The sequence below is a fragment of the Fringilla coelebs genome (assembly GCF_963513975.1).
Source record: "Fringilla coelebs genome assembly, chromosome: 8".
NCBI classification, from domain to species: Eukaryota; Metazoa; Chordata; class Aves; order Passeriformes; family Fringillidae; genus Fringilla; species Fringilla coelebs.
In genome coordinates, this window is record NC_140066.1 from 4,805,983 (window position 1) to 4,826,305 (window position 20,323).

Below are 20,323 nucleotides of genomic sequence, written 5' to 3' on the forward strand. Positions count from 1 at the left end.
TTAACACAAAATTCTAAGAATAAAAATTAAAAATAAGCAATCATCATTTGACTCATCATTAGAAAACCTTGAGCAAGAAAGTCGAGGTTCAGCATTCACTAAATTTCTTGCTGGGAGCATATGACCAGTTAAAAAGATGTCTTTGGGTCAAAAATAGCTCTCCCTACCAAGGGCACATCTGGGCAAAGATGCCTGAAACACCAAACTCTTCAACTGTGAAGGCAAAACCTTTTGGTTTTGCTCCCACTTATCTCTTTCCATAAAGCCAACAAAATCACCAAGTGCAAACACCTAAAAATCCAGGCCTAAATGTATTTTTATCACAAACACAAGTCCAGAACATTTCAGGTTGTTTTAAAGCCACCAAAATTTTAGGCCAAGGCTTAATGCAAAAGCAAGAGCTCTGTACTAGCTAAAGCTTTTATCAGCTTGGATCCTGCTCAAAAACTGGATTTATTTGGAGCACTTGCTCAGACCTGAATGTAATTGCTCCAAAACCCAATAAATTTCCACCTAATCCCGTTGCAGAACAGAAACATCCCTCCACAGGCTCTGAGCACTACTGCCAATATTCATTTTCCCAACTTCTAAGCGAAGTTCTCACCCCAAAATCTTTCCCACACCACCAATCTTTCCCCACCACGGAGCAAGACCCTGCTGACAGCAGAGCCCCTACCCACCACGAACCCTGCAGGGCATTCCAAGCTAAACATCTGCCCGACACGGCTCCAACACATCTGTTCCAAAGGCCACCAAAACTACACACCGGGTTTTGCCTCATTAGCCGTAATTGCACGCTAATTACTTATTCCAGAATAAGTATTCTACACAATCCTCCTCGATGAGACCCGACGCGCTCTCGTTTGTGACACATCCTCGTGCAGTTCACCGGGAAAAAAAAATTGTGGGTTTTGGCCGTTTTGTTTTTTTTTTTTTAATTTGGAAGGAGCGATTACCACCTCTTGTCATGGAGAGCCTTGCTGCATCCTAAGGTACAGCTCTGCCTTAGCGGAGGGCTGGAAATCAGGGCAGAGGACACAGGCTTCCACTGAAGCAACCCGAGGAAAGCCACAGGCCTGCCACGATTATAATCGCAATACACGACGAGTTACTACATTTTAAAAAATATATATCTATAAAGCGCTGTGCACGCAAATCACGGCGGGTCGAGCGCATTTGCTGCGTGAGCCCAAAAACCAAGGGAGCCGGAGATAAGCGGCTGCTCCGGAGCGGCCAGGGGCTCCGGGCCCGGGGGGAGGGGGGGCACGGCCCCTCGGCGGTTCGGGGGGGGCCGCGGGCCGGCAAGGAGCGCTGGCGTTAATCCTGGAGCTCCCGTTAATCTGCCGGGCCCGGACAAAAGGCGGCCGAGGCGGCGGCGGCGGGGGAGGGCGCGGCGGCCCGGGCGAGCCCCGGCGGCGGAGCGGCCGGGGGCAGCGCGTTAGGTAACGCCGCGCGGGTCTGATGCAATCGCGGGACGTGCGGGAGCAGGAGCGGGAGGAGGATACAGGTCAGGTCCAGGTCGAAGCCATCCTCCTGGTATCGCCTTTTGTTCCTGCTGACGATCTCTTTGATGATGGCGGTCATGTCTGGCAGCCGGGGGCCGCTCCGGGGCAGCGCGCAGGGCCCGGGCGGCGGCCGCGAGGCACCACCGGGCGGCCCCGGGCGCTGATGCTCCGGCGGCTCAGCCCCGGGCAGGCCCGGCTCCCGGCGGCGGCACCGGCTGCTGCTGCTGCTCCCTCCTCCTCCTCCTTCTCCTCCTCCTCCTCCGAGCGCGTCGGGAGCCGCGCCGAGCCCCTGCGGGCGGTGCCGCCGCCGCCGCCGTGTTTGGGGCGAGCGCGGCGGCGGCGGGGGGAGCAGCTCTGCGGCGCTCCGGGCCCCGGCAATGGTGACAGCGGCGCGGGGCGCGCCCCCGGCCCGGCCCCGCTCCGCTCCCCGCCCCGGGGGCCGGGCGGTCGCTCCCTCGGCTCTTCCCGGCGGCGGCTCCTCAGGGCGGCACGGCCGCGCTCATCCCCCAGCCCGCAGCGCTCGCCGGCGCGGGGCGCCCATCATGGCCGCGGCTTCCGAGAGGGACGGCGGGCGGCGCCGCCACGCCCACGCGACGCATCCGCCAACACACAAAGTAGTCCCTCCCACCCCGCCGCCGGAGAAGCGGAGAAGCTGCGCACCGGGGAGACCGGGGGGACGGATCGCCGTGCGCGCGCCGTCCGTACCCTTCTGCCCGCCGGCTCCCTTCGCCCCACGGAGGAAGCGGGGGGATGGGGAGGCGGCGAGCGGAGGGATACGGGCGGCGCACTGAGGCAGCGCGGTGCTGCGCTCGTCACGTGGGCGCTGGCGGCGGCGCCTCCCCCGCGGGCGGAAGTGGCCGTGAGGGGCCCGCGCGGGCCGGGGGCCCCCGAGCCCCTCGGAGCCCCGGCACTGCCGCCCGCCCGCCTCTCCTCCTTCCTCAGCCCAACCGGGGGCAGGAAGGCAAGGGGAAGAACGGGCTCGGTGCGGTGCCTCAGGGAAAGGGAACTGGGGGGTCAGCACGGCGCCTTGGGGGGGTTCGTCGTCCTCCCCTCACGCCCCCCGGGGTTGGCGTGGAGCGGAGAAGCCGCGGTGAGCGAGCGCCTGTCGCCCCCTGCAGCCACCGGGGTACGGAGGGAAGGGGGCTTTGGGCCACCTGCTGCCCTCGGAAGGGGAGAATCATTAGGGTTGGAAAAGCCCTCCAGGATCATCGAGTTCCAGCTGTGCCCAGTGCCCACCTTGTCACTGAGTGCCACCTCCGGCCCTTCCTGGGAGGCCTGCAGGGATGGGCACTGCAAAGCTCCCTGGGCAGCCCCTGCCAAGGCCTGAGCACCCTTTCCATGCAGAAATTCCTGCTGCTCTCCTCGGGGTAGCCTAGCTGGGGGACAGGGACATGCCAGTCCCCCCAGGTGAGGCTGGCTGTCCCAGCAACCCGTGAGATTTCCATGGAGCTTTGTGTCCATTCTCCTTCCCACACTGATCACATTGATCCTAGCAGGGAGAAAACCCTGTCTATAAATCTCTAAATCAGTCTTTATTTAAAACATTAGGGGATAAACCCCATTGTACAAGGCTCTTTGCACTCTGAGCTGAGAACTGTAACTTTTTGGGAATTTAATGTTTTGCAGGGAAATGACCTTTAAGGGCTCAAAATAGAGTGGAACATCAGGTGGAGGGATTTCCCAGGCTGCTGCCGCCTCCAGCCTTTGCAAATTCTCTGTGATATAATTCCTTTCAGAAACATATCAAGTTGCACCTTGAGATGTTTTACCACCATTATTCCCGCCGCAGAGCTGTTCCCAGAACCTCCTCCTGCTTTTTCGGGCTAAATACATTTGGGACTGGTCTGCATCCACTTGGTCCTGGCCTCGAGGAGCTCTCTGTGGGCACAGCGGTCCCTGGGAGCCCCCTCGATTTCCACACTCCCCCTTTCCTCCAGCTGCAAACCCCAAACTGATAACGTGGGAGTGCCCAAGGCCAGACTGGAGCAACGTGGGATGGATGGAAGGTGGAACGAGCTGGATTGAGGTTCCCAGCCACCCCAACCCAAGTTTTAACTTGCCTTCCCACCTCCTGGATCTGTTGTTAGGTGAGAAGTGTCCCACCGTGCCAAGGGCTTGGGGACAGAGCTGCCACCACACTTCTCCCCCCTGTATAACCCCGTGGCTCCCAGTACATCCCTTTTCCAGCCAGCCCATTCTGCTGGAGCTGTGAGTGGAAAGCCCACGTGAACTCTGGGAAGGAGCTCAGTCACAACCCTGAGCACCACCCCTCAATATCTGGATTAGTTGGAGCCCAATCCAATCCTGAAAAATTGCGCTTCCCCACATCTTTTGAAAGTGTTTTTGGATGGGATTTCTTTCAGAGGTTGCCACCACAAAATGTAGGTTTCGAGCTGCTTTTCCTCCTGTGTGTGTGTGTGTGTGTTTGCATTTCTCCTTAATTGCACCAAAACAGATGTCACTTTTTTCCAGGAGTGGGAAGAAAACCAGAAGGGTCCTACATATTTTTTTTTTCCAGGAACGAACGAGCACAATGGTCCACGTGAACTGAAAAACAAAAGCCTCCAGAAGATGATAATCTTTTTTTACCGTCAAAGCCTGCAGGAGCAGCACGAAGGGGAAGGAAGAAATTCCTTCTTGCCTGAAGAAATTCCTGCTGATGTCCCACCTGAACCTCCCCTGGCACAGCCTCAGGCCACTTCCTCTTGTCCTGCCGCTGGAAAACCTTGGCTGGAGAGCAGAAGGGCCGAAGAGAAATTGCCAAAACTCTGGGTTCGTTACGGCTGTTCGAGAGATCTTGTCATTTCCACCTTTTTCCTGGGCATTCTTCTTTCACTCTGTGTATGTTGTAAATATGTCAGGTACGTTTTATATCGGTTATGTAGATATAAATTATACGCCTATCTATATAAAATATGTGCATTATATATATATAATTATATGATACATATTTCATGTGTATTATATTTATGATTTTCTGTTTCTCTTAACACGTTATACACGTTATGAACGTGACTCGGATGTGTTAGTGGGGTTCGAGCGGAATTCCCGCTGTCGTTAGGCGTTGGAGGCGGGGGCCGCGGCCCGGGGGGGTGCCGGTGGAGCCGCTCGGTTCGGCTCCCGGTCGCTCCCGGCCCTTCCCGGCCGGGGCTGCCCCGCATCCGGTGGGCGGAACCTTCGCGCGGGCCGCCGCCGGCCGGAACATTTGCGCGGGGTAGCGAGCGCCGCCCGGACGGAGAAAGCGCCGGACGCGCCGCCTCCGCTGCCGGGCCCTCGGTGCTGCCGCCGGCTTTTGCTCTGCTTCTCCTCCTCCTCTTCCTCCTCCTCGCCTTCCTCCTCCTCCTCCTGCCGCTCGGCCCGCCCCGTGTCCCGGAGAGCCGCCGCACGGTGAGTGACCCGGCGGGACAGCGGCGGAGCGGCCCCGCCGCGCCGCACCGCACCTGCCGGGCGGCGGGAAGGTCACGGGCGGCGCGGCCCGGCCCTGCCCGGGGCAGCCGTGACGGGGCTGCCCGGCACCGGGGGGGATCCCCGCGCTGCAACGGGCCCTGCGGGGCTCCCCGGGCTTCCCGGCATTGCCTCAGTTTGCCCTCGGAGCGGAACGGAAACCAGCGCCGCTGCCGCTTTTGGTTTCCCTTTTGCGCCTGAACGGGGAGAGCGGAGCCGCTGCGGGCCCCGAGTGAGGAGTCCTCGCCTCAGGGGAAACAAACGCTGAGTTCCTACGGGTTTGAGCGTTTGTGTGTTGTTGGGGCTTCGCTCAGCGAGGTTATGCTTCAGTTCCTCTCGTGTTCAAGCTTTTCCTTTCGGTTGGCGCTCAGGGCACGGGTTGCATAAGAAGGAGGTTCCTGCACGGGGTTTTTGGGGAGGTTTTCTCCTTGGGCAGTGACTACAGAACCCTTTTATTTTAATAAATTAGGCTGACGAGGACACGCAGAATCCCCCAGCTCCGGAGTACTACCTCAGATCCTTTAGCAGGGATCCAGGGATAATTTGGCTGTGGGTGCTCCAGCATTGCCCTGGGAGGGGGATCCAGGGACAATTTGGCTGCAGGGTGCCCTGGGGAGGGGGATCCAGGGATAATTTGGCTGTGGGTGCTGCAGGGTGCCCTGGGAGGGGAATCCAGGGATAATTTGGCCGTGGGTGCTCCGGCATTGCCCTGGGAAGGGGATCCAGGGACAATTTGGCTGTGGGTGCTGCAGGGTGCCCTGGGGAGCGGGATCCAGGGATAACTTGGCTGTGGGTGCTGCAGGGTGCCCTGGGGAGCAGGATCCAGGGATAACTTGGCTGTGGGTGCTGCAGGGTTGCCCTGACTGCCAGCTTGGTTTGGAGAGTGGCCAGGGAGTGGCAGGAGCTGCCAAAGGAATTGCTGCTGGTTTTGCCCTTGCAGAAGGAAAATAGGGCAGTGCCCAAGGAGTGATTTGGGGATTCTCAAGCAGATCCCCCCCAGCAGCTAAGGAAGGGGTGGACCCTGATTTTACAAGTCTTTTTCCCAGTGTTTTAGCAAAGTTCTTTCCTCTGTGCCCTTTGTTCCCAGGATTGAGGGTGCTGTGCTCTCTGGGCTTGGCTCCTGCAGCAGTCAGGCTTTTCCCTGGATAGCTGTGTGCCACATCCAGCATTTTCAGGTTTCCAGGGATATTAATAACTCCCCATACATCCTGCCAGGTGCAGGCTCCAGCTCTTAACCTCCTTTTAATCAAATGTGAGTCGCTGATTGCTCCTTAATGTGGCAGCCGGGTGCCTTTCCTGTCAATTTCCTCTCAGGGAAAAGACCTCTCTGCTTCAATCCTGGAGTTCCCTGGCTCCAGGATTCAGCACTCAGGGTCAGCAGCAATCCCAAAATGTCAGTCTCAAAGGGAATGTCAACTTTGTGCCCACTGTCAGCACAGAATCCCAGGATGTTTTGGATTGGAAGGGACCTGAAAGCCCTGCTATGTGCAGGGGCTCCTTCCACTGTCCCAGGCTGCTCCCAGCCCCAAAGTCCAGCCTGGCCTTGGGCACTGCCAGGGATCCAGGGGCAGCCCCAGCTGCTCTGGGCACCCTGTGCCAGGGCCTGCCCACCCTGCCAGGGAACAATTCCTCATTCCCAATATCCCATCCAGCCCTGCCCTCTGTCATTTTGAAGCCATTCCCTGTGTCCTCTCTCTCCATTCATTATCCCAACTCCCTGCAAAACACCTTTTATCAAACAACATTCCAACACCATGCAGGTGTTTTTTCAGCTCTGATTTTCCTTTCCTTGTCTCCCTTTTCCCCTCAGAGCAGGAAGGAGGATGGTGCACGCCGAGGCCTTCTCGCGTCCCCTGAGCCGCAACGAGGTGGTGGGGCTGATCTTCCGCCTCACCATCTTTGGGGCTGTCACCTACTTCACCATCAAATGGATGGTGGATGCCATTGACCCCACCAGGAAGCAGAAGGTGGAAGCTCAGAAGCAGGTAGGATTGCTTTCTGCAGTGTTTCCTTGGGATACTGAGGAATGTGGGAAGCTGGAGTTTTTTAGTCAGTCTTGGTCTGTCCAAGTTTTATAACAAATTGCAGTGTAGAACAAATGGCAGTTTTATGACAAATTACAGTTTCTAGCTTGAAGTGGTTGCAAAACTGTTGGTCTGATCTGTGAGCCTCGTGCCTTCTCTGCTTCTGATAACTTTGCTGAGCAGCAGTGGCCTTAAATCATCAGTCTCTTGGTTGCTTTTGGAAACCTTGAATTAATTCTCAAGAATTAATTCTTAAACCTTGAATTAATTCTTAACTTAAAAGAGAACTTGAAAGCTCTGCATTTCTGGCAACTTAGTGGCAGAGACCTTCACCAGCAGTGAAAATGCCTTGGAAAGGGGAGGGAAAAAATGAAAAGCCTCGTTCCTTATCTTGAACTGGAATAATTTGTGCTCTGGAAAAGCTTTAGGGGCCCTTCAGAACCAAAAATTAAAGGTTTGCTTTGGAAATGTGGCAGCTTTCTTTTGGTTTGGTTACTGATTGACAAGAATTTCACAGGTTTTGAGCAACCTGTGTTGGGTGGTTTTCCTTCTGTAATGAGCTTTTTAGTTGAAAAGCAGCTTTCCCCATGGGTTCAGTGCCAGCTGATGTCTAAGAGAGGCTGCACTGTCCCAAAACCTTGTTGGACTTTACTGCAAGTTTGAGTAGGAAGAGAAACTGAATTGTGCAAGTGTGTTGGCACAATGAGTTTTCCTTGTAAATTAGGGAAAACCCACTGAACACATATTAGAAATTGACTGGCTTCTGGGAATTTAAAAATATATTAATCTCTCCTTGATTCATGTGAAAATACATGAATCTCTCTAAGTGCTGTGGAGGCCTGGGGGCCACACTGTGTTTTAAGATTTATTTTGGTTGTTTTTTAGGTCATAGCTGAAGAGTTGTGGGTTTGGGCATGTGAGGGTCCAAGCATTTGTTTGATGGGAACTGAGACATCTGACTTGGTTTCACTCAAGTGACGACAAAGTCATTAGGAAACAGCAGAACCTTCTGCTTAAAACAAGATTTCACCTCTTAGGGAGAAGCTTTTCAAACCACAACCAGCAGTTCTTTAAAAAAGCTGATTTCTGAGTGAAGCATTCCATTTTTTTCCCTTGATTTTCCTGGTGTTTGGTTTCTCCCCAGGCTGAAAAGCTGATGAAGCAGATAGGAGTGAAGAATGTCAAGCTGACTGAGTATGAGATGAGCATTGCTGCCCACCTGGTGGACCCACTCAGCATGCATGTGAGCAACTTCCCTGCTCCCCAGGCCTGCAAAATTCCCCTTTGTCCCTGGCTTACGTTATTTGCACCTCTCTGGAAATACACAGGAACTATTCCTGTGATCTGAAACTGCATCACAGCAGAGGGTTTTAATCCTTTCTCTCTTTTATTTTCAAGGCACTCCTTGGAAGCTGCTGGGTGCTTTTCCTTGGCAGGATCAGTGCTGATCATTCCCAACACTGTTTTTCCCTTGCAGGTGACCTGGAGTGATATTGCAGGCTTAGATGATGTCATCACAGATTTGAAAGACACTGTCATTTTGCCCATCAAGAAGAAATACTTGTTTGAGAATTCCAGGCTCTTACAGCCCCCAAAAGGTAGGGAGGGAATGTGATGGATTTATACCTGGGTATTTGAAATATAAAAGGTGCAGTTTCTCAAAAAGGGAAGGGGAAGTAGGTTGGTAGGTCAAAGTGCCAACATTAGGTCCAATGCCAGGGAAAACCCTCAGATTTTCGTTCTTCCCTTGCTTTGGTTAAGAAGTTTCATCTTAATAATGAAGCAGTAGCTGGATTTTGGTTATGATGGTCCATTTTTGTGCACTCATCACAGAATCAGGAAATGATTTGGCTTGGGAGGACCTTAAAGCCCATCCAGTGCCATGGCAGGGACACCTTCCACTATCCCAGGCTGCTCCAAGCCCCAAAGTCCAGCCTGGCCTTGGGCACTGCCAGGGATCCAGGGGCAGCCCCAGCTGCTCTGGGCACCCTGTGCCAGGGCCTGCCCACCCTGCCAGGGAACAATTCCTGCCCCATATCCCACCTAAACTCTCTGTCAGCATGAAGCCATTCCCCTGGTCCTGTCACTCCAGGCCATTATAGTCCATCTATCCTGCATTTTTAACTGCCTCAATTGTCATTTTCATTGTCTTTACACCCTGTGTTGTCCTTTGGCAGTGTTGAGCTCTAACTCTGCTCTACAGCTTTGACACTCCTAGAAATTGCCATCATTCAGCAGGACAGACATCCCATTTTTCTTCTGGGATCCCTTGATTCTCTCTGGAGTTGGGTTACACAGCCTTAAGGCAGGTGGCAGATCCATTTTCCACAGTAAAACAGAAGCTGGACTCTGCTAAAATCCCTACAGACATATTTGTTGTATGTTATTGAAGAAAAAGGGAAAAAAAGAGCAGAATTTAACCCAAAATGTTGGACAAAACATGCAAGTTTACAGCTTTGTTCCCTGGAATATTGATTTCTGGAGCTCTTCATTACTGCCTGGATCTGTGAGCACCTCAAGGGTGCTCACAAGGGATGGAAAATGCAGCACTTGGGTAGCTGGTTTAGTTTTTCCAGGCTGCTTTCTGTGTAAGTCACAAACTGAAGCTGTCTGGAAAATTACATGAATGCCATGATCTAATAAGCTGAAGGAAAAAATGATTTTTTTATTTATCTTTTTAAAGCAGATTTTCCAGCTCAGGCTGCTCCCCAGTTTTATGAGTGGCTTGTGCTGGGTGTTAATAGGAAGTCACTGCTCCAGAGTCATGATGTTTGTGGGCATCACTCACAAAAACAGAGAAAAAACCTTAATAATTCCCTGTGTTTTGGGTTCTTTTAACTGAATGTTGCTCTTGAAATTGTTTTCTTTGTAACTGTGTTTAGAAAAACACTCCTGTGAATTCTTGCACCGTGACAAGTTTAAAAATAATACAAGATGTCATGTTTAATTGTGGGTAATTTGTTTAAACTGTCTGTGGGTCTGTTGTGTGATGGATTTTTCCTTTCCTCACTCCTCTGTGCTAAGTTTTATTAGCAGGGCTGAAAGGAGCTGTAAACAAAGCCTGCCAGGACATAAATAGGGGTTAATTTTCTGTAACCTTTTTAGTCCTGGGAATGGAATAAAATGGAATCATGGAGTGGTTTGGGTTGGAAAGGACCTTAAAGATGATGTTGCAACCCCACAATAAATCATCTCTCAAATGTCTCCTCTCAACTTCACCCTTCCTGTCTAAAAAGGGGAAAAATTCCCCCACAGGGAATTGTCTTTGGCTATTCTGAGCTGTAATTTAATAGGGATTACCTTAAAACCTCTGATTGATGGCATAGTGTTTCCTTGGTTTGGTTTCTTACCTTTTAATACCTGGATTAAACTCGAGCCTGGACACCCCCAGGCCTGTCCTAGCAAAGCATTAACACTGTGAATTTTCCAGGAGTTCTTCTCTATGGCCCCCCTGGATGTGGGAAAACCTTGATTGCCAAAGCTACAGCCAAGGAAGCTGGCTGTAGGTTCATCAACCTCCAGCCCTCCACGCTGACAGATAAATGGTATGGAGAATCCCAAAAACTGGCTGCTGCTGTCTTCTCCCTGGCCATAAAGCTCCAGCCATCCATCATTTTTATTGATGAAATAGGTAAAAATCTCTTTTTTTTTTAATTAGTAGCCATATCAGAGTGACATTGAACCATAGGCTCGGTGATGTATGGATCTGCTGTCATCTTTTCCTTCAAAAGAGTGAAGTTTCAGGAAGAGAAATAGAATTATAAAGGAATGGTGGCACATTAGGAAAAACAACGGGGTTTTTTTCCTGGTGGTAGTGGGAGAATTCTCAAGGAAAACAAATTCCTACTTATATTTTGTTCACGAGGAAACCCAGTAACAAATACACTTCAGTGCTTCTGCTGTCAGGGCATATACTGGGAAGTAAAATATGGTTTTAGGAGAGCTCTGTAGTGGGGTTTCATAGGACTGAAGAATAGGAGGGGAGGTGTGGAAACCCAGGGCACCAGGAGTATTTCTCTGTCTGCTCTGGGGTGTCCTGACCCCCAGGGGAGCACTGACTGATCCTCATCCATGGAGAAAGTTTCCTAAACTCCAGAATAGACTGGAACTCACAAAAGTGTAAAATAGATTATAGAGAGCAGTGTGGGTGCATCCCTTGGTGAGAAGTTTAGGGTTTGGGACTTTCAGTGTGTTGTGGATGGAAGCAGGATGGAAGGCACAGGGTGTCATCCTGGGCTTCTTCCTCATGCTGCTTCTTCCTCCTTCTTCATGGGTTTGGGTGGCATTTTGTAATTGGGCAGAAAAGTCCCCATTGCAGCTCTGTGGGATCAGTTATTGGGTTAAAAGAGAAAATAATCCAGGTGTCAGTTCTTAATGGGACAGTTTAGTCTTAAAAGTCCTTGTACCAGGGACTGTTGACCATTTTGTGCCTTGCTGCCAAACTCATGGTTGTGAGACTGTTTTACTGATAAGAAATAATAAACACCTGAGTCCAAACATGAACTGCTGTCTCAAGTGCCTTGAATCCAGACCCAGACACACCAACAGGGAGGCTGCTTTCCATGAATTCAGGAAGGTGAAAATTCGGAGCACAGGATGTGGGGCAGTCTCCTGTGATGGGTGCACGCTTGTGTGGTGCCTTTGAAAGGGGGGGCTAAGGAGTGGGGATGAATCCACTTTCACCCTCAGCAGCACTTGTTGTTTGCTGAGAGTGGTGATTGAAAGTGCATTTCTGAGCTCAGAGAGCAGCCCAGGAGTGCATTCCTGTGGGGAATTGGATTGGCAGTGACTCCTTCCCTGCTTTGGCCCAGATTCCTTCCTGCGGAACCGATCCAGCACCGACCACGAGGCCACGGCCATGATGAAAGCCCAGTTCATGAGCCTGTGGGATGGGCTGGACACTGACTACAACTGCCAGGTGAGTCCTCAGGGTGCTGGGAGGAGGGATGGCATTCCCTCAGCTGGGATATTGGGGCTGGAGCTGCTTGGGAACAGGGGTTGCCAAAGGGTTCTTTACCTGTTGGTGATTCCCAGGGCTTCATGGGAGCGAGGGGAGTTTTATTCACAGGTCATTGTTCTTCCTGAGAAGATTGGCTTTGTGCTTAGTTTGGTTTTTATCAAGAAGTGGTGTTTCCAGATGAGATGGGATGGGCTTTAGGGTGCCTCCCATCCCAAACCATCCTGGGAGTCCAAAAACTTGAATGTAGCAGAAAGCCAGCATGCCATGGTGTTACCTGGGATAATCTTAAAGCCCTTAAACAGGATGTTTATTCTCTAAGTTGAAAATTTCCAGCCTTTTTAATGTGTATTTTTCCATAAATGGAAAAATCCTCCTCTCCCAAGCTTGTGCTAGCGATGTTTTTCAGCTGATTTTTTCCCCAAATAAGTAAAAAACAGTGATGTATGTGTACTGAGGAGGGTTAAAGCTTCCCATTAGTAAAAAGCAGTGATATGAACCCTTCACTGGAAACTGGTACCATCTTCCATGCACAGTGCATTACCTTTTTTACCCAACACACTGACAGTTTTTTGGAGCAAGTGAAGTTATTGATTCCCTGCAGTGAAACAGTTTGGGGTCTCTCAAGCTCAGCAGCGTTTGCCTTTTGTAAGAAAAACCAGAATCCCAAATGCTTGGAGGAAATTGTAAGGAAGTGTTGAGGTGGATGTGCTGATTCCACCTGGAAACCACACTCAGCTGTGAGCTAAACCTGCTGAGATGGATCTGGAGTGTGGCAGGTGAAGAATGTTCCTTTTGGCTGAAAATAACGCCCAGTGAGGTGTGGGTCATCCCCGAGCCAGCAATCCCAGTGCCTCTAGGTGGCAGGGTGACTCTGCCGGGCCACCAACCCTGCTGGCCCTCCTTCCTGGAGTTGCTGGCCCTGCCCCAAAGGCAGGAGCAGGGCGCCAAACCCCCCGGAGTTAATCACCCTGCCTTTGTCACTCTGCCGGAGCCCAGGTTAATCACCCTGCCGTTTGTCACTCTCCTGGCTGGGTGTTTACCGTGTACACAGCTTAAGAGTAAGAAATGGGAGAACAAGGCAGCTGTGAATGGGGAGTAAATTTGTTCTGGAGTTAAGAGCTGGAGTGCTCCAGAGAGGTAAACACTGTCCTGGTGTTGGGCTTGCCTTGGACACCTTTAACCCACTGCTGACCTGGAGGTCCTGGAATGCTTTTTTTGAATGTTTAAAAGAATAAAGACACCATGTGGGTACCAGGTGAACCCATTGCCATGGTGGTCTCCTGGAAGGTGTCCCTGCTCATTGAGGGTTTACAACAAGATGACCTTGAAGGTCTTCTCCAACCCAAAAGCTTCTGTGATTCTTTTTCCAGCACAGCACAAAACCACCCCATTTTTAACACCTTCCCAAAATATCTCCTTTTGAACTCCACCAGGAACTAAAAGTGACGTCACAAGCAGAAGTTTTGAGTTCCTCCTTGGGGTTTGAAATTTCAAGTTGGACTCATTGAAATCTCCCCCCAGGTGGTATTTGTGGCACCAGGGCTGCCCTTGTTGAGATCACTGCCAGGAAACCTCTATGTAACTTCTGTAAATGTTGATGCTGTTGATAAAGTGGGGGAGGTCCCTGGCTGGTGTTGACATTCCCAGCCTGTGGATGTTTCCCAGCTCTGGTTTCAGTGGTGTCTCTTGGTGTCACACAGGTGATTGTGATGGGAGCCACCAACAGGCCCCAGGACCTGGACTCTGCCATCATGAGGAGGATGCCCACCCGCTTCCACATCAACCAGCCTGTGAGTCCTGCCTGCCCTTCCCCAGCAGATCCACAGCTCTGGGGCTTTTCCTCCAGGAAATGCTGCCTTCTGCTCAGCTGGGTTTAGGGGTTTTTGGAGCACATCCATAACTTGGATTTTTAAGGTGAAGTTTTGATCTCTTGGGTCTTTTATCTGAAACAACACCATGAGCTTCCCACCCCTGCTCTCCTCTGGGAATGGAGCTGTTTGGATGCTGCACACTGGGAGGGGCTGGTTTGTAACTGAGTTCTGCTCAGGCCTTTCCACAGCAGACAGTGTGGAAAACCTGCTTTGTTCTGCCTGTGATGGGCTTGGAATGAGATGGTCTTTCAGGACTCAAACCATCCCATGATTCTATGATTTATGCCCCAGTTATTGAGTTCTTTACCAATTGTCCTTGCTCCAAAGGTCACCCTTGCCATCCTTTTCCAGCTATTTCAGTCACCTCTGAATGCCTACTGATGTGACCAGGCATTTTTGTGTCAGTGTTATCAGGAGTTCAGTTGTGGTTGAATTCCCTTCTGGCTACAGAAATCATTATCCATTTTTGCTGAAACCCAGAGACCAAACTGGAGGAGTAAAATTCTTATTGATTGTGCAAGAGAGGAGCTGTGTTCCCACGCCTGTGTTGTTGGAACTGACTTTCACTCCTTGGGAGTGGATCCCTTTGGGAACAGCATTTATAACCTGGGAACTGCTGTGCTTCCATACCTGTTCCACACACCTTCCTCATCTCCAGCTGTTCCTGCAGTTAGCAGGGGGCAAGGATGTGGATTTGAGAACTTTGTGGTGTCATTCTATCAACCCCCATCTTTAGAAGGATGAATTATGTGCCATGGGAGATTACAGGGATTGGCTTCCTCTCCCAGGATCAGGGTTACCACAGGAGAACAGATTTCCCTTACCCCACTCCAGCCCTGCCATGAGTTTACTGCTCCTCTCTTGCTTTGTGATCAGCCCAGACTGGCCCTGTGGAATAATTGATGTTCTGTGGGTTGGAACTGGCATGGGCAGCAGGGGAAAGCCTTGCAGATTTTATAACTGAGTTTGACATGAGAAGGCCCCAAATTACTCATCAAAAATTGCCTGCAAAGCAGAGGGAAATGGCAGGAGTGGGTTTTGGGACAGAGTAGCAACTGTTCAGCTGCCAGATTATCTGTGGGGGGATTTTCCCCCTTTTTAATGATGGAAGTGAGGTGTGGCAGGCACAAAACCCAGTGTTTGTTGCCTGTGTTTGACCTTCCTAGGAAGGATCTGCTCAGGCCTCAGCTGATTCTTCAGTAGCCTCCAGCACTGAGTTAGACACAAAATGTTGCCTCTAAACCCCAGTTTGGGGCTGTGTAAAGCAGGATCAGGTGTACAGACAGCAGAGTTCTGAGAAACTCATGTGGGCTCCTGGGAAAAGGGGTCACTATTCCTGGGATCCAGTTTTTGCCAGGCAGGAACATGGGATGTTGGGGTTTCTGTGGGTTTTGGTGGAGTTTTGGATCACACAGTGTGTGATTTATCTGGTTTAGAATTTCCCTGTGCCATCACATCTTGCCATCAGAGAGGTTTCCTCAGTGTGTGACACATGTCCTGGGTGAGGGAACTGAAGGGACTGAAAGCCCTGGCGTGTCACAAGTGTTCATTTTTGTCCTCTGCTAACTTCAGGCTCTCCTGTTTCAGGCTCTGAAGCAGAGAGAGGCCATCTTGAAGCTGATTTTGAAGAATGAAAATGTGAGTAGCCTCCTGTTGGTGGCTGCATTGCTGCCACCAGTGCAGCCCTGGCCTTGCAGAACGTGTGGTTTGTAATTGCCTGCCTGGCAGTGAGGCTGAGATGATCTGCCAGGGCACTTCTGGTGAGAGCTTGGGAATCTCTTGTGGGTTTAGGTGTGGCCTGACTGACATTAAAGCCCTGCAGTTGGCTCCTTTGTGAGCAGGAGCCTTGGCTTGTGTGAATCACCCCCTCTGAGCAGAATGACTCCATTTCTGTCTCCATTTGCTGTTCTGTTACAGAGAAGAGATTTCTCTCTCTGAAGAAGGTGCAGGTGAATCATGTTTAGATCAGGGAAGGAAATTTCAAGGAAATCAAGAAGATGCTGATTCTTTAACTCTTTCTTGGCTCAGCTCAAGCGAGGAGGAATGGCTTTTTTTGGCAGTGCTGCTTTTGATCCATAATTCAAATTTTCTTCAGAGGAGAGGGGAAGGATGAGGTGTGAGCACACCTGGAAGTGTCTGTGGCAAGACAGGGAATCCCTGTCCTCAGAGCTTCCTCCCACATTTAGTCAGCAGCACTAACTGCCTTCAGGTTTATGTTGCAAAGTGTCTGTAGGCTGAGCTCCAGCCTAATAAATAGAATTTATTAGTAAAACCAACTTAAATTTTTTGAAGAGGCCTAAAAATGGCATCTCACCAGCAGGGAACCACACAAATTAGTTTTTCAGGGGGATGAAAAACCAGCCTGTATCAGTTACCCCACAGGAGGAGGAATTGGATCTCTGAAGTTCAGACTTCACATGGCAAGGGGAATTTTGCCCTCCCTTTTCCTTGCCTGACCATGATTTTTGGGAATAGTTTCCCTCTTGAAAGTAGTCATCCCAGAATTTCAGCCTTTTCTTAGACTGCCTTGGATTTAACTTTATGAAAAGGAAAAACTGATGTACATGGTGGGAAAGGAATCAGAAATTCCATAAAAAGATGGAATAAATCTGAGGTCTTTCCTGTCTGATTTATTATTTTATGATGTATATTATATTAAAAGAAAATTATATATTAAAACTATGCTAAAAGAATAGAAGAAAAGGATTTCATCAGAAGGCCAGCAAGGAATAGAAAGGAAAGGAATGGAATAATAGTCAAATCTTGTGACTGCTCACAGCCTCGACACAGCTGGCTGTCATTGGTCATCAAGTAGAAACAATTTCACATGCTGGGTAAACAGTTCTCCAAATCCCATTCCAAGGCAGCAAAACATGGAGAAGCTGAAGCTTCTTCCTAAAATTTGTCCCTGACAGGTTGGGGTTTCTGTGGGGTTTGGAGCCAGTGGCAGAGTTTGATGAGCTGACACATCAGTGTCCTGTAACGGTGTGAACCCCTCGGAGGTTCCAAGAGTAAGGGAATAATTCAGCTCCCCAAAAACGCCAAATGAAGATGATCTCAGGCAGTTGTAGAGCAGAGCCAGTGGCTTTGGACCGTGCCAGGGCTGACCTGGAGCTCCCCACAGGTGGACAGCCACGTGGACCTGCTGCAGGTGGCCAGGGAGACGGACGGCTTCTCGGGCAGCGACCTGAAGGAGATGTGCCGGGACGCGGCGCTGCTCTGCGTGCGGGAGTACGTCAACAACGCCTGCGAGGAGGACGTGTACGTGGGGCTGCTGCACTCTCACTGCTGCTCCTCTGTGCCTGGGCTCGCCTGCAGGGTCACACACTGCAGCAGTGTCCTGCTTTCACACCCACTTGCTACTATGCACACCCCCTCACTGCTCCTTGCTGTTCTTGCTTTGGACTCTGAAAATAAGCTCAGCGCCTTGGTTGTTCCAAGGTGCCCAAGCTGGAGGTGGCCCTGAGCCACCAGGTCCTGCTGCTGCTGCACTGGTTAGTGACAGGCTGCAGTTCACCAGGTCCTGAGCCACCAGGTCCTGCTGCTGCACTGGTTAGTGACAGGCTTCAGTGCTGCTGCCACGGTGCTGGGACATCCCTGTGGTATTTGCCATGCCTGCAGCAATCATTGGTGCATTGAGGGGCTGGAGCATGTCCAGGGAAGGGGGAGGGGCTGAGGGAGCTGGGAAGGAGCTCAGCCTGGAGCAAAGGAGGCTCAGGGGCGACCTTGTGGCTCTGCACAGCTCCTGCCAGGAGGGGACAGCCAGGGGGGGTCGGGCTGTGCTGCCAGGGAACAGGGACAGGACAAGGGGAAAGGGGCTCCAGCTGGGCCAGGGGAGGCTCAGCTTGGACAGCAGCAGGAATTTCTGCATGGAAAGGGTGCTCAGGCCTTGGCAGGGGCTGCCCAGGGAGCTTTGCAGTGCCCATCCCTGCAGGTGTCCCAGGAAGGGCTGGAGGTGGCACTCAGTGCTCTGGGCTGGGGACAAGGTGGGCACTGGGCACAGCTGGGACTCCGTGGGCTGGCAGGGATTTTCCAGCCTCAGGGATCCTGGGATTCCAGTGTGATGCTGGATCCATGCAGAGCTGCTGTTTGCAGGGATGGCTGCTGAGGGTTGGCAGAGCTGTCCCGGCCCCTGGCCCCTCACCTGGCTGTTGTCTCTCTTCCCCAGGCACGATGAGGATGAGATCCGGCCCGTGCAGCAGCAGGATCTCCACAGGGCCATCGAGAAGATGAGGAAATCCAAGGATGTCTCCATGCAGAACCTGGCCATGGAGATCGTGTTTGATTAAGACAAAAGAGTGTGTTTGCAGTTCCTGATGTGATTTAGTTTGACTTCTGTAATCAGTTAGCAAAACCAGTGTCAGGGGGTGGGAGCAGGGGTGGCAAAGGGAGTTCTGTTCCTGGAATCGTTTTTATACAACAACAACCTCTTAAGTTATTGCAATTCCAACGGGGAGTGGAAGCACAGATCATGAGTGGAACAATTCAGCCCAGACCAAGAGCGAGTGCCTGCCTGCTGTCCCCAGGGATCCCTTGGAGCCTCCCAGCAGGAGTGGGTGGTCCCAGGGCCAGGGGCAGGACCTGGCACGGGCTGCGTGTGTACAGATGGGTGTGTGAGTGCAGGACCTGTACATAGCCACACTTTTTTTTATATATAGACATAATCTGTAGATAACTTGAGTATGGAAAATCTTTTCTACTTCCTTCCTGAAGCAAACCAAATCAGAAGCTGTATAGGGGAAAGATTCCTCGATACTCAGTTCACTTCTACCTTTTAGCAGCAAATGCCAGGATAGAAACCGCTCCTAGAACAAAGCAACATTTGAAATGCTACTGATTTTTCTTCCACATGACCACTTGAAATCTGGTGCCATTTAGTCAAGATAGTAAACTACTCTGTAAGAATGTTTGAATACTTTTAATTTTTTTATGAATTCTGCTTTTGAAGGCTTTTTAAATGAAGGCTGATTTTATTTTTGGTTTTCCCTTGCTGTGAGCAGCTAGAGTAGAATCCCACTTGCTCTTTCCTAAAGCCCCACATCCTCTGAGCTCTCTGAGCTCCTGTGCACTGTCCCAAGGACTTGCTTCTCCCTTGGTCTCTGCAAGCCCCACCGTGGCACCATCCCCTGAAGTGTCACAGCCCTGAGGCACAGCAGGGACACTGTGTGATGTTTGACTCTGTCCCATGCTCAGATCTGTGAATTTAAAGAGGAGGAAATGGGTTTGGGCTTATTGATGTGGTTTAGCAACGTGCTGTCCTTGCTGGTACCAGTTCTGGTGAATTCTTGTAACGTTCTGTTGGGATAAAAAGGCCAAGGGTTACAGATGTGAGTGGCAAAAATGTTTTGGTTTTTTTTTTAGTGAAGTTATTGTCAGAGATAGTCAAGAACTTGAGGTTTTTTCATATAATGCTATGAACTGTGCAGTAATTGACCCCAAATCTGTAAAGGGAATTAAATGTTCAAAGCCCGGGGGTGGGATGCTGTGTCACAGCTCTGCTGCCTGTGAGGGGAGGGAAACTTTGGAGGCACAGAATGATGTAAAAACAAATGCACTGCAAAGGAAAATAAAGTGAAATAAGGAGGGCTGGAGCCCTGCCATGACACGGTGTCAGGGGCTGGTGACAGTGTCCCTCAAGCTCACCCTGCTCCTTGCTGTCCTGCCCTCTGGAATGCTGGCTGGGTGATGCAGCAGGGCTGAGTTTGTCCCAATTTAATCTTAAAATGGGAGGGGGAGGATAAAAATAATTGAATAATTGCTTAGACTTCTTCCCTGTATCCAAAGCAATGGGAGATGCACAGTGGTCTAACACAGGGGTGCAGGAATTCAGGCACAGCAGAACTGCTGGGATATGGAAATGGGAAAAGTCTGGGATCTAGGAGATTAATCCCATTAGTCACTTCAGTGCTGGGGCTGGGTGAGCCTGGGATCCAGGAATGAGTCCAGAGGAAGCACCAGGATGGGCAGAGGGATGGAGCAGCTCTGCTGGGAGGAAAGGCTGGGAGAGCTGGGATTGTTCACCTGGAGAGGAGAAGCTCTGGGGTGACCAAAGTGTGGCCTGAAGGAGCTGATGGGAAAATGGAGAGGGACTCTGTACAAAGGCTTGGAGTGCCAGGACACAGGGAATGGCTTCCCAGTGCCAGAGGGCAGGGCTGGATGGGATATTGGGCAGGAATTGTTCCCTGGCAGGGTGGGCAGCTGGCCAGAGCTGCCTTTCCCTGATGCCCAAAACTCATCAGGGGCTGCCTGAAGAGGCGCAAGGAGTCATTTCTGAGTGCTCCTGGGGGCAGTTCCTGCAGCTGGAGTGCAATTCCCACTCCTCCAGGAACTCTCCCACACTTGTCCACTCTTGCTGCTGCTGTGGGAGTCCTTGTCGAAGCACAAACCCTCTGGCAGCTTCCTGGAAAGGCTGAGCGTTTGGAACGTGGCTGCTTTCATTCCATGGCTCCAGAGGCTTGGTCCAACCCTCAGCACCTGATCCTGCCTCCCTGAAGGGGGGAAGAGCCCAATTTCCCCTCT

The 20,323-nt window shown here is 51.3% G+C and overlaps 2 protein-coding genes across 4 annotated transcripts in view; one reads left to right on the plus strand and one right to left on the minus strand.

Moving 5' to 3' along the window:
• The window catches only part of PTEN (phosphatase and tensin homolog), a 48,144-nt gene extending 46,150 nt beyond the window's left edge, over positions 1 to 1,994 (minus strand). The window contains exon 1 of the mRNA XM_084209973.1: positions 1,506 to 1,994. Within this exon, the coding sequence (XP_084066099.1) occupies positions 1,506 to 1,584 (79 nt within the window). The 5' untranslated portion in view covers positions 1,585 to 1,994. The remainder of the gene's footprint in view (positions 1 to 1,505) is intronic.
• Positions 1,995 to 4,236: 2,242 nt separating this feature from the next.
• Positions 4,237 to 18,717, plus strand: ATAD1 (ATPase family AAA domain containing 1). Of its 3 annotated transcripts, none has more exons than XM_084210445.1 (10): positions 4,237 to 4,366; positions 6,760 to 6,934; positions 8,118 to 8,216; positions 8,451 to 8,571; positions 10,404 to 10,604; positions 11,785 to 11,891; positions 13,634 to 13,723; positions 15,392 to 15,442; positions 16,929 to 17,065; positions 17,973 to 18,717. In XM_084210445.1, exons 2-10 carry the CDS (start codon positions 6,773 to 6,775, stop codon positions 18,091 to 18,093), a joined length of 1,089 nt encoding a protein of 362 aa, XP_084066571.1. In that variant the 5' UTR covers positions 4,237 to 4,366; positions 6,760 to 6,772; the 3' UTR covers positions 18,094 to 18,717. The 3 variants fall into 3 exon arrangements, with proteins under 3 accessions (XP_084066571.1, XP_084066570.1, XP_084066572.1); XM_084210444.1 differs by lacking the exon at positions 4,237 to 4,366 and adding an exon at positions 4,746 to 4,892; XM_084210446.1 differs by lacking the exon at positions 4,237 to 4,366 and adding an exon at positions 4,746 to 4,892 and having other exon boundaries at positions 16,929 to 17,035.
• The last annotated feature ends 1,606 nt before the right edge of the window (positions 18,718 to 20,323 follow it).